The 15,323-nt window shown below is 39.7% G+C and overlaps 2 protein-coding genes across 2 annotated transcripts; one reads left to right on the top strand and one right to left on the bottom strand.

The window, feature by feature from the left end:
- Window positions 1-360, bottom strand: LOC143636282 (uncharacterized). The gene has a single exon (XM_077103920.1). The coding sequence runs from the start codon at window positions 358-360 to the stop codon at window positions 1-3; it is 360 nt and encodes a 119-aa protein (XP_076960035.1).
- Window positions 361-8,244: 7,884 nt separating this feature from the next.
- Window positions 8,245-11,938, top strand: LOC143636266 (uncharacterized). The gene is made up of 4 exons (XM_077103909.1): window positions 8,245-8,374; window positions 8,924-8,982; window positions 9,074-10,318; window positions 11,176-11,938. The coding sequence occupies exons 1-4, from the start codon at window positions 8,248-8,250 to the stop codon at window positions 11,926-11,928; spliced, it is 2,184 nt and encodes a 727-aa protein (XP_076960024.1). The 5' UTR covers window positions 8,245-8,247; the 3' UTR covers window positions 11,929-11,938.
- The last annotated feature ends 3,385 nt before the right edge of the window (window positions 11,939-15,323 follow it).

Genomic DNA, 15,323 nt, shown 5'->3' with positions numbered 1-15,323 from the left:
TCACGTTTGGTTGCGTTTCAGGTCAACCGTTACATATTCTAGAACCAAAAAGTCGACCGGATAATAAAAATCCTCAATCATTACAATTACATCAGTCACTATTCCCCTAGGAAGCTTCAGTGTTAAATCGGCCAGCACCACTGTGGTGTCGGCTTTTCTAAGTGGACCAAAATCATATTGGTCGTACAAGCTTTCCGGGAGAATGCTCACCCCGACTCCAAGATCTAATAACGCCCTTGTCATTTTGAAATCGCCCACTTGAATGGGTATTATTGGCGTTCCCGGATCTTGAAGTTTGGGTGGGAGGATTCTTGTCAAAACCGAACTCACATTAGCAGTTAAGTCAACTTGTTTAGGCATTTTATGAGTTCGTTTTTGAGTGCACAGTCCTTCAAATACTTAGCATACGCGGGGACTTGTTTTATAGCATCAATGAGGGGTTGATTAATTTTTACTTGTTTGAAAATTTCCCACATTTCCTCCTGTTGTGGGCCCCTCTTTCTAAGTGATGATGATGTTTCGGGGTTCACCAACGCTTGAGAAAACGAAACGGTTTTACTTGTTGAACCCGCCTCCTTGGTAGTTAGTGCTCCTTTTTTATTTACCGATTCATTTAAATTTTTATTAACTGATTTTATCGGTTGATTTCTTGGTTCGATTTCCACATCATCATCACTTTTACCATCTTCCCCCAAGTCTTCAACTACACCCTCAATGAAGGGTGGTGGATTTACCCCGTTATCATAAGTCTTACCGTTTCTAAGGGTACTCACTTGGTTAATGTGAGTGTTCTTCCCATTCGTTGAGCTGCTACCTTGTTGATTCGGGTTCTTTAATTTGTCACTTGGTAGCTTCTTCGGGTCTTTCTTCAGGGTGGCAACTCCTCGGCCAATTGAATCATCCGTTTGTCTCTAGCGGTGTTTGCCTTTTCTTGAATCTCCATTCTTCGACTCAAATCTTTCAAGAGTGTCAAAATTTCCGAATCTTGCAAAGAACTTTGACTTTGAGTTACCCCCTGACTTTGCTGACAATTCTTCTGATAACTCTTGTTGTAGCCACCCGACTCTCTCTGATTGTGCCCGCTTTACCCATTACTTGAACCATTCCCATACTGCCTCTGATTTGATTGATAACTGGTTCTCTGATTAGTGGCCTGGAAATTTGGGTTTTGTTGGGTATTCGGGTTTCCATAGCTGAAATTAGGGTGGTTTCTGAGGCCTGGGTGGTATGTGTTAGAGTTCATATTTCCACTATTATTATACCTTTTCTCTCCTTGTACAAAATTTACCTCTTCTTCCTCTTCATCCTCCAACTCTTCCACAATTCCACAACTCGCTACCTCGTGCCCCAACTCACCACATTGTTCACAAACTGGATATGCCTTTCCCGATTTCCCTTTTTCCTTTGTACCAGCAACCATTAACTGATCCAGCTTCTTTTCTAACCGTACCATCCGATCATTTGAACTTCCACTGTCTACTGATTTCACCACTGACCTCTTTATCATCCTATTCGACTGGGCATGTCTCTTAGAATTCAAAGCATGTCTCTCCAGATGCCCCCAATCCACATGTTCATCATTCGTTAGAAAAGATCCATTAGTGGTAGATTGGAGGTCTCGCACATCGTCAGACGATAGACCATCATGGAATGCCTTTAGCAACTCCACAGAGCTATGCCATGGTGAGGGCAAGTCTTCAACAACAACTTGAACCGCTGAAACGCTTCATAGAAAGTTTCTCATGTACGCTGTTGATAATTTCTGATGGATGTTCTAGCTTCTGAGGTTCTTTGTGGCGTATAATACTCATCTAAGAACTGTTGTGCCAAATCTTGCCACATATAAATACTGGATGACGGCAACGAGAGAAACCACTGCTTTGCTGTATCTTTCATACTGAATTGAAAAACAACCATCTTTACCTCCTCTGCAGTGAATCCTTGACTACAGATTGTTGCACAGATTGAGTTAAAATCGCTCAAGTGTAAATACGGTTCTTCTGTGGCCTTTCCATGAAATGTAGGTATCCCAGTTAGACTGCTCTGCCTGACTGAAAATGTTCTTCCATTTCTCACCGGAATAATGATTGGCAAAGGATTTGTAGCCACCTATGGAATAAAATGGCTCTGAACCTCTCGGACGGGTGGTGGAACGAAAGCTCTCGGGACCCCGTCATCAAACTCTGTGCTTGCCGATACCTCGGTTGCTGGTTCGATTGACGATTTATGTTAGGTACCCGATCATCTTAAGGGAATTGTTGTTGATGCCTCTCGTAGTACCGACCCCCATTGTAATCCTCGTATTCTTCTTCATCTTCCGGCTCAGGATCCCACTCTTCCATCTCATCCTCATTTCCAGCCCTTTCGTCACCCAACTCAAATCCGATATCATCTTCCGCAAATTGAAACGGCCCTTGACGGTTCCTTGGTTCCGAATGAATTGATTGATTATGGTTAAGGTTTTGCGGTCTTCGATTCCGGTTGCCACCCCCACGGTTCACTTAATGTCTGTTACGGTTCACATTTGGATTATGGTTGAATACGGGCTTGTTTTGTGGGATTGGTTGATCTTGGTTCAATGGTTGGTTTTGAGAATCGGGTGGGTGTACCAGTGGTTCCTGGTTGTTTTTTGTACTCATGTTCTCCTCTTTCGGTTTTCTGTTGAGAGTTGTTTTCTAAGATGCTCGATTCCTCTTTGCTGTCTTTTCAATCTCAGGATCAAACTGAAGTGGTTCCTTCTCACGAGAATATCTTGTTTGCATTAACCTGGAGAATTCTTTGCACACACTAAAACACCAAACCACACGTAAAATCAAACTAGAAACAAAACAAAAACAAAACAAACACTAAACTAGCACTCTACGCGTTGATTCCTTGGCAACGACACCATTTTGATCGATGTCGAAATGTCAATCAAAAACATTTGTAAAATACCTTCACTAGCTAGGGCAAGTAAGGTGTCGAATCCACAGGGAATTAGTGGAAAGTGCTAATCAAGTCTAATACTTAATCACTACTAGGTGGACAAACGATGTCAATCGGTTTATAAGAATTGTTGAACAAACGACTATTAATTTGATTTGTAAACGATTATAAAAAGGGTAACCAATCTCCAGGTTTCAGGTTTTGAAGTAAATTGGACAGCTAATTAAACCTATTGAATTATAATAATTGTTTGAATCAAGAAACCAAAAGATTAAATGTTTGACTATGTTGATCCTCATAACTTAATCCGAATGATTGACACGGCGAAACAATAGTCTAATTGATTGTTAATTTTCAGACAATGATGAATCAATTCAGTAATATGGTTAAAGATAACTAGGCCAATGACACTAAGAACTCAATCCTAATTGTTGATGACCAAAATCATTAACTGATAAACTTCAAATCTCATTGATTACCAAAAACACTTTCAAGCACTCAAACATAATCCAAAAGTCAGGTTTAGAATAACAAAAATCCAATGAATAACTTAACCCTACACCCGGAGATGGTCACGAGTGGATTAGCCTAGCATATGCATCATGAATAGCTTCTTTGATTCTTGAATAGATGATACCATAGATAATTCGGGTGACTAGGACGTGTTAGAATGGTGGGAAGAGCCTCCAAAAACGTCCAAGTATGATGTGATATCGAAGATAGGCGGTTTAGGGTTGAACCGGCCTTAAATAGCTCCAAAAAACCTAAAATTCGATTTTTTTTCCGTCTAGACGACCGTAGGCTACGGTCTCCCCACCGTAGGCTACGGTGGGTACTGTAGCTTACGGTATACACTCACTGCCTTACGGTGGCAGCCCCCATCGTAGGCTACGGTGGGTCACCCTAGGCTACGGTAGGCCTGTCACCCACCATGGTATTTTTCTTGTAACTTCTTCGTCCGAACTCCGATTTATGCCCCGTTTTCGGCCACGTCTTCGTCTTCACTAGCTCTCTCATTCCATACAATAAAATCCTCCTTTCCTTTCCATCTCATATGCTTCCATTTAGCTTCTTTAAGCTCCGCACACTTGTAATCGTAAACGCACACAAAGTAATCGTGTTTCCGGCATATAAACTCACAAAACATGTGATATGACTCATTTAATACACGATATTTCACCCACACATCAGGAATGATACACAATGCATTGAACTCCTATGCATGTCACGTGATTCTTTTGTTCGACTTTGCACACATTTTAGACTAAAAGGCTGGCTAAAAGATAGTAGACATGTATCCCTTGAAGAAAAAAATTGCTATGTTTTTGGTGATGCTTGGTCACAATCAACGTTTTTCAGTTGCTAAGCGTAGATTTCAACACTCGAAACAAACATTTTATAAGCATTTTCATGAAGTATTGTCAAGAATGATGGAGTTTACTAAAGAGGTTATAGTACCAACATCTTTTAATCCTAACCCAAATATTCCGGGGCATCATAAGAGATTACGACAAGTTTTTATCCTGATTGTCGTCAACTTTATTTTTTTAACAGGATGTGAAATAATCAAACTAACCCTTGAAAATTAAAAACAAAATATAAAACAAATACCAAACTCTATGTATTTCTCACCTATGGGTTTCTTAAGTTGTCCCACCATCCGCGACCATCTCCAAACTCAAACAAAACCTAATTTATAAAATCACATCTAACCATCCATGCAAATCGGACCGCCCCTATGCCTTTACCTTAATTTGTGTTCCTTCATTTGCATGCCTTCGACAACTCCAACAAATCACATGGCTCCCCTAATTCACCTCAGCCACCATTAGTAGCAAATGCCCCCCTTATTTTTTCTTCTTCATCATCATTCTTCGATTGAAAAACTATTTATTTTAAATTTTTCACCCATCACACATGTTTCAATTTTCTCACTATCCACAAAATCACCCGGTTACCTACAGGCTTTTCTAAATAAAAAGATAAATTCAAAATAAGTTAGCACAATACCATTTTTATTAAGCATATTCAGATTACCTATTTCATTAACCTTTTTTTTCAACTTTATTTTTGTTAAAAAAAAAAAGGAAAAATCTATTAATTGGTTGAGGCCCAAAAAATCTGACCCATAAATGCATGGTCCAAGATATGTTGACTCATTATTAAAAACTTTAACACCACACCTATTTTCACTGCCGTAGTTTAAATCAAATGTAAGGCTGAGGGGTGTGGGTCGCTAGCCTGGGCGCGTGAGCCCCTCCGCTCGCGCCCCCAGGCGCTAACCCCACACCACCGGGGCGCGAGCCGGGGCGCGAGCGGGGCGCGAGCGCGGAAATCCAGGCAGGCGTGATTGTGGTCGCGGGAGAAGAGAGAGGAAAAGCTGGTGGGCCCGCGCAAAAGAGCCGTTGAGCTCCGTTTTTTTTTAAAAAAACCTTTAAAAACTCCTATATAATACCCCTAAATCAACCCATTTCAACCATATCAAACACAACTTCAATCTCCAAACTCATATATAATATCCCAAACTCATATATAATACCCAAAAATGTCTGGAAATTGGTACCCAAACCTAGATTCAGATTATAGTTACGACGATTTATGGTCGTCACCAGACCAATCGATGTTTTATACGGGGCCGCAAGAAACATCCGGCTTTCAACCATCCAACATACAACCTGTCTCCTAACTTTGTTGTTCCAGAGAAACAAGAATCACACGGTGATGCTACGGGAGCAAGAAGACGCGTCCTCCGGAAAAAACAACTTGCAACGGACGGGCCGGGACCGGCTTCGACTCCGAGGATGAAACGGAAAACCACTCCGTGGTCATCGGATGAGAAGGAAGCCTTGTGTCGGGCTTGGATAGTCATTTCTGAGGATCGGCGTTGCGGTAATTGTTTTAACGTTTTTAAAAATGATTTTTAATAAAAAAGTTAAATAAAAAAGTTAACTGGAAATCTAATTTAATTATTCATTTTGCAGCCGACTACCAAAAAAGCAAGGTTTTTTGGACAAAGGTTAGGGAGACGTTCTATACGCTCGTTGGGAGTACAGAGCGAAACGCCGATATGATTTCGGGTCGGTGGTCCGAAATCAGAAAATTTGTCGGCTTGTTTACTAATCTTTTCAATAGGAACGCCGGTCGTATGAGACCAAGTGGCAGTGATGATTTGGCGGTTTACAATTTCACTGTCGAATAGTGGAGGCAGGAGTGTTTGCGGAGGTATGGGACGGTGAAGACGTGGGACGATTTAAAGTTGTGGGAGAGGTTGAAAAGGTGTTCCAAGTGGGTTGAGCTTGTGGCGCCGGATCATGATGCGGAAGTAGGGCCGAAACGGACTAAAACTAGTTCGTCTGGAGCGTATAGCATTTCTGCCGGGTCGGATTGCCGCGTTGGATTCGACCTAAACATTGCGGGGGAGGAAACGTCTTCACCGCCGAGGAGGCGGCCATTGGGACGGGACGCCAAGGGGAAAAAAACGGCTGAGGGGGGGGGGCCGTAAACATCGTCGATCTTGTTGAATCCCTCAATAAATTCAACAAAACCATGGAGGTGGTCTCTAATGACAAAAAGGAAAAAAGTCGAATGAGAGATTTGGACTTCCTTACAAGAGACTTCAGTAACCTAAATCCGGTCGATCAAATGCTGATGGAAAAGCAAAAGGAACGTATCCGAAAGAGGTTGATCGAAGAAGACCAAGCCGAAGAATAAGAATAATGTTTTTTTAGTACTTTAATTTTTATTTTATTTTTAGATATTAATGTGTTTTTTTTTAATGTGTGTTTTTTTTAATAATTTATGAGTTTTTTTAATAAACGTTTTTTGAATATATTTATAAAAAAATAAAAAAGCTGGAGCCCCTGCTGGAGCCCCTCCACACCAGGGCCAGGGGCTCCAGCGGGGGCTCCAACACCCATCTTATCCAGTTTCTCTCTCTGCCACACGTCACAATATTATTGGCTTGAGCCCCCACTCGCGCCCCCGTTAGAGCCCCCCACACCCCTCAGCCTAACGAGGTAACAGTCAGATACCGTGTACCGCAACACACCAGATTCATCTATAATTTGAAATCACTCCCTCTTCAATAAAGAGACGTTATCGCTTTTTTGTCATTTTCCATGATTCTATTTCTTTATCATTTCAAAATTAAATAATAATAATAATAATAATAATTATTACAATAAATTAATAACAAAAATACACTTTTTAATCACCTAGCTTCTGATTGAAGATCAATGCCACCACTAAAGCTTCAGGGTTCTCTCAAAATCTCTGCAAATTCGATAACTGGAAGCTGAATTGATGAAACCAAGCTGCGATTTTGTTCAGTTCGTGTTTAGGTAAAGTTTTTCGATCTTGGGTTGGTATAATTTGATGAATTTTTTATATTTATTTGTGGGTTTGCCAAAGATTTGATTTTTAACTTCGTTACGTTGGGTATCTTTTTCGTGTCGGGCTGATCGATTGCCCGGATGTTAACTAGATTGATTATTCATAATAAAAAAGATTTCAAAACCGAAACCCACAAGGGTCTTGTATTTTTGTTGTAAAGTAGAGTCGGAGTAACATTTGCGGTTCACAAGTTTTTGACTTTATGAGCAAATTCAATCATTTATGTGATCCTGGACTTTCCGTGCAGTTTGATTATGATTTTACTGAATCGGGGTTGAGTTTGTTTGCGTTTGATGATTGAGGAAAGTTTTGGGTGGTTGTGAAGTCTAATAATTTGTCTGATTAATATTGGAACATATATTATCATTAGGGTTTATCAGTATCAAGCCCACGGGCCCAGTTTACATTTCTATAGGTTGTAATCCCCTATTGAATGGAATGCAATTCGGTCCTCCGTAATCTTACAACTTGGTGTAGTTTTCCCGTTTTCTGATTGCTTGTTATGTGGTCAATTTGACTGTATTTGTGTGAAGTTAACGGTGAAGACTTTGAATGCATATGTGTTTGTTGTGATTGCAAATTGTCAAATAGTGGCTTCTAGTTAGTGTCAAACGAGTTAATCTTTAACTTCAAAATTGACAACGGCCGCCTAGCTTTCTGCCATAAGATCGATCGCCCAAATTTCATCTAGATAAATTATCCCTAATGAAATAATTTCAAGACAGAAATCCACAAGGGTCTATGTCAATTTTAAGTTTTTAAACACTAGTTTTGAGTTTATGAACAAAAGTCAATCATTGATGTGACGACAATATCTTCCTTAAAACATTATTCATGTGAATTACATTATTGAAATTTGAAATTCACAGGTGGACTTTGGTTTTTGTACGAAGTATTATTAGCAGCCGCTCTTAAAGTGTGCATAACGAGATGGGTGCTCATAAACATGGCTCAAAGGGTGGCGGTGGTGGCGGTTATGTTGGTGGTTTTCTCCATTTATTTGACTGGAATGCAAAATCTCGCAAGAAGTTATTTTCAAACAAATCAGAATCACCAGGTATAAAATCAAGATCTCTAGAGGTGGCAAAATGGACGGGTTGATTAACGGGTCAAACCCTCGAAACAATGTAGGGAAGTTTGACCCGAAGCACCTTTTCTCCAAAGATTTGAACTTTTTATATGGTGGTGTAAGGATCAAATATAAATGCTATTCATTATGCGAAACGTACGAAATGAATGAGCAAAGTTGAACTACAGTAATATAAATTGAGCTAGTTATAAACTGTAGTGTCATACTCTAGTTCAATTTTATTGTAGAGTATTAATTATTATTACTCTACAATAAGATGCAGTTAGAGTAATGATGATTACACAAGTTGCGTAATTAACTAATTATTATTACTCTACTTGTATCTTGTTGTAGCGTAGTTACTCTATTATGAGAATAGTTACGAAAATGCCACTGCATGAATTTTTTTCTTCATTTCGTATACTTCGCACGTTTAAACTCATTTGTGCATGATCTCAACCCTTTTCATATATATAGCTAGTGAGCCAAATATGATTACAATAACTACATTATTCTCATATCTTTTCATTTACGTAGAACAACCGAAGCAAACAAAGAGAACCGATGGCAACATGCCCATGACTCGTTTTAGTGTGGTATGTACTTCTTATACTTGCAGTTTTGACATTGTGAATGAAATGTTAGATCTTTAAAAAGTAAGTCAAAGTCAACTCTTATTGTGTACAGATGGATGAAGATGACATGATATGTAGCATGAGTATGAAAGGAAGTAGTGATTATAGTTGTGCGACTTCAATAACCGATGAAGACGGTTATGGCACGAAAGCTCCTGGTGTCGTTGCAAGACTAATGGGATTGGAATCATTGCCGACCGTTAATTTCTCTGACACGTATTCTAACCCGTCATTTGACTCTCAGTCACTTAGAGATTCATCCACAAGTTACATCCGAAAAGACCCTGAGTTTGACCAAATTGACTTTCAAATGGAGCCTGTTTATAGACCCGTAAAAGTCAACCCTCAAAAGATGTTGACCGGTAGAGCGATTGAGAAGTTTCAAACCGAAACTTTACCGCCAAAGTCTGCTAAATCGATCCTGATCACGCGTAATAAACTCTTATCCCCAATGAAAAGCTCAGGATTCGTGTCGTCCAGTAATCCTGCGCGTATAATGGAAGCTGCATCAAAGATACCACTTGTTGGATCATCATCACAATCACCTTCAGTTCCGTTTAAAGTGAAAATTTCACGCGATAAAATAGAGAATTTGACTAGAAAATCCAAAATACCCGAGCCATATCGAAGGTCAACAGAGTCAACAAAAGTCAAGAATGTTAAAAGTCAACAATCTTCAGAACCAAAAAAGTCAATCTCATTAGCTCTTCAAGCCAAAGCTAATGTTCAAAAACGCGAGGGACTGAATCACCGAGCACAACTGGTCAAAACTCAGTCAAACCCCGAAAGAAATCCACCGAGACATCATGTTACTTCAAATGTACTAAAGCAGAACCATCAGAAACAAAATAGCTTAGTTGACCGAACAAAGTCAACCACAAAATCTTCATGTTCTACAACCGGTCAACAACCGAGAAAGCCCGTTTCCCAGAAACCGACCCATAAAAAGGAGCCGTACTCCACGACCAGAAGAAAACGCTCTATGGAAGAAAGTGATCATACTAACAATAGTAATAATAACCGAAGTAACCGAACTGATGTTGTTTCGTTTACTTTCACAGCTCCAATAGCACGGCCCGTGATCTCCAACAACGGGTTCGTGTCCAATAATGCCTCAAAGTCAACATCTTTGACCCATAATGCTATTACCAGTGATGCTTTAAGTATCCTTTTGGAGCAAAAGTTAAGGGAACTTAACCGTAATCCCGAACCCATGTCTCAAGATTCGGTTTTGGCAACCGAAACCGAGGTTACTGATGATTCGAGTCACAGGTTTTCTTCATACAAGCCTGATCAGGTATGCATGCCATCAACATTATACATGTTCTTGCAGTTAAAATATGGCTAATTATAAAAATAGGGGTCTAAACGAACCTAGTTGCTCTTGAGCTACTCGAGATCGGCTCGCTAAAAGTTTGAATTGAGCTGAGCTCATACGAGCTTAAGCCTAAAAAGAAGCTTTTTTAAAAGCAAGCTCGAGCCCAAGTTTTACTAATCAAACTTAAGCCGGTTTGTGAGCCTGCTAGTTACATTATTGTTGTTGTTGTTGTTATTATTATCATTATTATTATTATTATTATTATTATTTACAAGTTAAATTTTTATAATAGTAGCGAAATAATATATATGATGTGATATTTAGAAATTGTTATTAAAAATGAATATAAAGTTAAAAATATATATATAAGTTAATTAATAAATAAGCCAAGCTGGAGCCGAGATCAAGCTTTAAAATAGAGCTCAAACCAAGCCAAGCTCTTGTAAGTTAAATGATCCCAAGCCCGAGCTTTACTTATCAGACTCGAGAGCCTAACGAACCTATTATTTATATAATTTTTACTCAGTATATTAGATATATGTTTTTATAATAATTAAATAGTATATATTAGATAATATATGCTATGTTATATATAAAAATTAAATCTATAAAAGTTAATTAGGATATATAAAAAATAATTAAAAAATATATAAATTAACTATTAAATAATAAACGAGTTCTCTTCATCCGAGCCAGGCTCAAGCATTAAAAAAACTACTCATGGGTCAAGCTTGAGCTTTTAAAACAGATATTGAATAGGGCCGAGCTTGCGCTCGTGCTCGGCTCATTTACAGCCTTAATTATAAACACTAAATTTGATCTTTGTGATGTTATAGGGCTTGGACCTAATCAACAAAGACGATTCAAGTTACGGGCTTTCTTCATCCGATCCTCGCGAACCGATGTTTCGTGACTACGAGTATAGAAAATATTTGTTCGGTGAACAACCGAACCCGAACTTGGTACTCGAACCGTCTTTTATAACCGAAAGTTGTAACTCTTCATATACTTTTGATAGTTGCATGCAAAATTCGGCTTCGGTTCAAGCCCGGGACCTGATTATTGATGCACCGAGCCCGATGGATGTTGACACCGAGTTACTTGACTCGGCTTCTTCGGACCAAGCGGGTACCAAATGGGAACCAGGTTATGTTACCGAAGTGCTTGCAAATATTGAGACCATGTTTGTTGATTTCACAATCGGCAAGACTCGAAAGCTCGTGAACCCGCGCGTGTTTGACCAGTTAGAAGTTGGTAAACCGGTTGAACAAGTGCATAAGTTAAGGCGCGGGCTCATGTTCAATTGTGTGAGCGAGTGCATGGAGACGCGGTGCAGGGTGTGGGCCAAAGGGCTAGCCGTTGTGACAAAACCCGACCGGTTAGCTCAAGAAGTGTACCGAGAGATTCAAGGGTGGGAAGATATGAAAGATAGTATGGTTGATGAGCTCGTTGACTTCGACATGAGCAGTCAAAGTTACAAAAAATGGCTCAATTTTGATGTCGAAGCGTTTGAAATCGGGGTCGAGATCGAATCCCGGTTGCTAGATTATTTGATTGATGAAATAGTTGATGATATCTTGGTTCTTTGAGGAGACTTGTTTTTTTGTTTTATTATATTGCATAGTTTTTGAAATTGTAACAATGTGTAACTTGCATTGCAAGTTATTGTCATGATAGTTTTTGGGTTATGCTGTTTGCTTGTTTGAATCTCCTTTAAATGATTGCGGGGTAGAAAAATAAGAACAATTTTGGTAGAAATTTGTGCAACTATGTGATGTTTAATTATAGGTTTTTCAATATCTAATCCTTCTTAGACCATGTTAATAACTCAACTATTGGTCGGAATTTTTTAAGTATGGTTGATTGAAATGTGCAATTTGAAAATTGCAGGAACATGTCTACGTAGTTTTTGTTTACCTGTGTCATTTTAAAAATAACTCGCATTATATGTGAAATACAACTCTGTGATCTTTAATTGCATAATCGGTCATGTTGGAGAGTTTAAGGAAAGGAAATAGGTTTGAAGGAGAGGTTATAAATGGAACACACAACTATGATTGTTTTATGCATGATTTTTGTATTAGTAATTTTGGCCGGTGTCGCTGTTATGTCGAGAATCAAATTGATATTCTCTATATTGGTCTATACCTACCTACTCTAGTAAGGATCTGCCTGGTCTGATACCCGACGCGACCCACTCTACCTGTTAGGGGTGAGCATAAAGTGGTTAAGACCAGCGATCCATTAATTTGTAGGCGTTAGCTATTACCGACAAAAATAGTGTTCGAAGACAAAGACAGAGGATTTGATTTTACCAATATCCGAGGTAATGTGAGATGAGGCACCCGTATCCATATTCCAATATGCTTCCCCCGTATTTAGATTCATGTTGTTTAATGTTGCACTGATATCATTGGGGCTAAGGGCATTATAATTCTGTGGACCGAAAGCAGGTGATGAGTAATGGGTTTGGTTGGTAGCCATATGGGTCTGATGATACTGGGTTGGAGGTGCTGATGGGCCTGATGATGGGTACGGCATGGGTGTAGGGGTCCATCAATTCATTTGTGGATCGTTATATTGAGGCCCATAATACCAAAAATTAGGTTGAACCAAGTTGCCCATGTAGTTTGAAAATCAGCCACCACCGCCTCTTCCTTTCTGAAAGCTACCTCTACCTCTCTGACCACGGCCTCTTCCTATGTAATTATGGTCAAAGTTTAGTCTTTGTAAATGGGGGTTAACGGGTGACCTGGATTGTTTGTGTTGGACTCGTGTATACTGGCTTCAGTTTGGTGCAATGAAGGGCGAGACTGGTGTGAATTGAGCCGCGTTGCTTCTCTATTTGTGACAGTAGTCAAATTCGAGATTGGCGATCTCCGATTGAAATTAAGAAATGAAAATAAATATTAAGATAACTTGTTGCAATTTTTCCTTCTTTTCATTACTAAATGGAAATGTCTTTTTATAGGCTATAATGCAAATGAAATGAAATACACACACTACTCCACTACTATGCCTAAGTTAAAGGAAACGTGCAATTGGGAAAAACAAACAACAAAGATGCATGCATAAAAATAGGAAACATGGAAACATGGTTGAAATAAACATGGGTGCAATCTCCTACTGGTTGGTTGTTGTTAGGTCATGGATGATAGATTGTATCAATTTGTGTTGTTGGAGTGTCCAGATTTAGCGGCTTGACGTTGTTGTTCTTGATGTAATATCTCACAAGCCGCTTCCTATGCCGGACTTCCGTTGTTGATGACGGTGCTAATGGTGTCACTTCTTGTGGGAGTCCTCGAGCCATTTGCATAACCAATCTTGCCTCTGATGCAGGACCATCTGCAAATTTAAATTATGGTTTGTATTATCTTTTAATATTTTATGTTTATCTTGTTTCCAAGTTTATCTCATTTTGTTTTAGTATAAGTTAAGGTTGAAGATTATGTATTATTTAGTTTTTGATATTGAATTTTAATTAATAAGAACTTTGTTCTTTGAACCTTTGGTTCGATTTTATCGTCTTTGTTAATCATGAGTCTCTCGAGCCATTGATCGCTTTCGAAAATGCATCAGTTGGTATCAGAGCTTTTGGTTCTCAAATGGCTCGACGTGGTGGTGAATACTTGCTTGATCGTAGAGTCGTCGACCGAGGCGACGACAGAAGTGTTTTCTATTCGCGTGCTCGTGGAGAAGATCGATTTCCTACTCGCAGAGTTGCCAACCGAGGTAGCGGTGGAGTCTGTTCCGACCCATGGGATCTTATGAAGATCCAACGAATCCGACAACGAGTCCGCGATCTTGAAAAGATCGAACGGCTCCGAAAATGAGTCCGTGATCTCAAATTACAACGGGAGATGCGCAAGGCGGAAACCGAGTCAATCACCGTCGTCTGGGACGAAGGTGGCGACGGAGAGCAGCAGCCGTTTAGCCGTCATCCACGCTGGTTCTACGAACCGATAAATCAGTATTGTTCATCGGTAGATCCCCCTTAATATGACGACGAGATTGATTTCCCTGAAGATGAGTTTTCTGGGGAGGAGTATCATTACGGTGATGATTTTATCTATGCATCTCAACCCATATATGACAAGTATGGAGATGAGGAAGAATGTACGGTTGTTAAAGATGGTGATGCTCTTAAGGTGTTAGGTGGTTCGATGGCTCTAACTAGGTCTCATTATCCGTCCATGGTAAGTCCCACCAACTTTCCTGATAATATGGGAGTTCAAATGGAAGGAGATTTGACTAGGCCTAATTTGGAGGAAACTAAAAAGGGAATGGATAATAATTTTGACAGAAAAGTCAGGGTGGTTTGTGATATGAATCAATTACCCGAGTTGGAGGTTGGCATGGACTCCATGCAACCACATGGGCCGTCCATTTACACTCCAAATATAAAGGTCTTGCATGATGAAAGTGAAACTAATGGAATCCACCTGGAGTGCTTGGCTCCTAAACCTACTAGTACTTCTATGGATGGGTCTCACCGATATCATCATGATGCACTTGAGAATAAAATAAAATATATTAATCAAATATTTAATAGCCTTGGCTCACAAGAACTTGTAAGCAACACTCTCGAACTGATTATTGCGCCTGATTGGAACAATATCTCAACAGAACATAGTAAGCATGCAACTGGGCCGAATAATCTCTGGTTTAGCATTCTCAAGACTCGAGGACGAGTCTTTTTTGAAGACGGGGAGAAGGAGGTAAAGAGACCTCACAACCCAACAGACCCAGGTGGTACGAGTTTAGATTCGGATGAGGCGACTCGTGAGATTCAATTAGTTCAATGGGTAAAATCGAGAGCAAACACGAACCATTCTAATGCTACATTCGACCCCGGTGATATAGTACGTTCAGAGTCGCGCGAGGCGTTTTGCACTGTTGAATTGTTTGGCCATGTCATGAAGTTAATAAATATCGAGCGCATTGATGTTCCTTTCGATCCAGGTGGCGTTAATTCCGAAGGCAA

The sequence above is a fragment of the Bidens hawaiensis genome, unplaced genomic scaffold (genome assembly GCF_021521415.1).
Source record: "Bidens hawaiensis isolate Kalapana, Puna unplaced genomic scaffold, B.hawaiensis_p1.1 tig00007857_1, whole genome shotgun sequence".
NCBI classification, from domain to species: domain Eukaryota; kingdom Viridiplantae; phylum Streptophyta; class Magnoliopsida; order Asterales; family Asteraceae; genus Bidens; species Bidens hawaiensis.
Note: the sequence above shows the minus strand (reverse complement) of the source record. Positions and strands in the feature narration are given on the sequence as shown.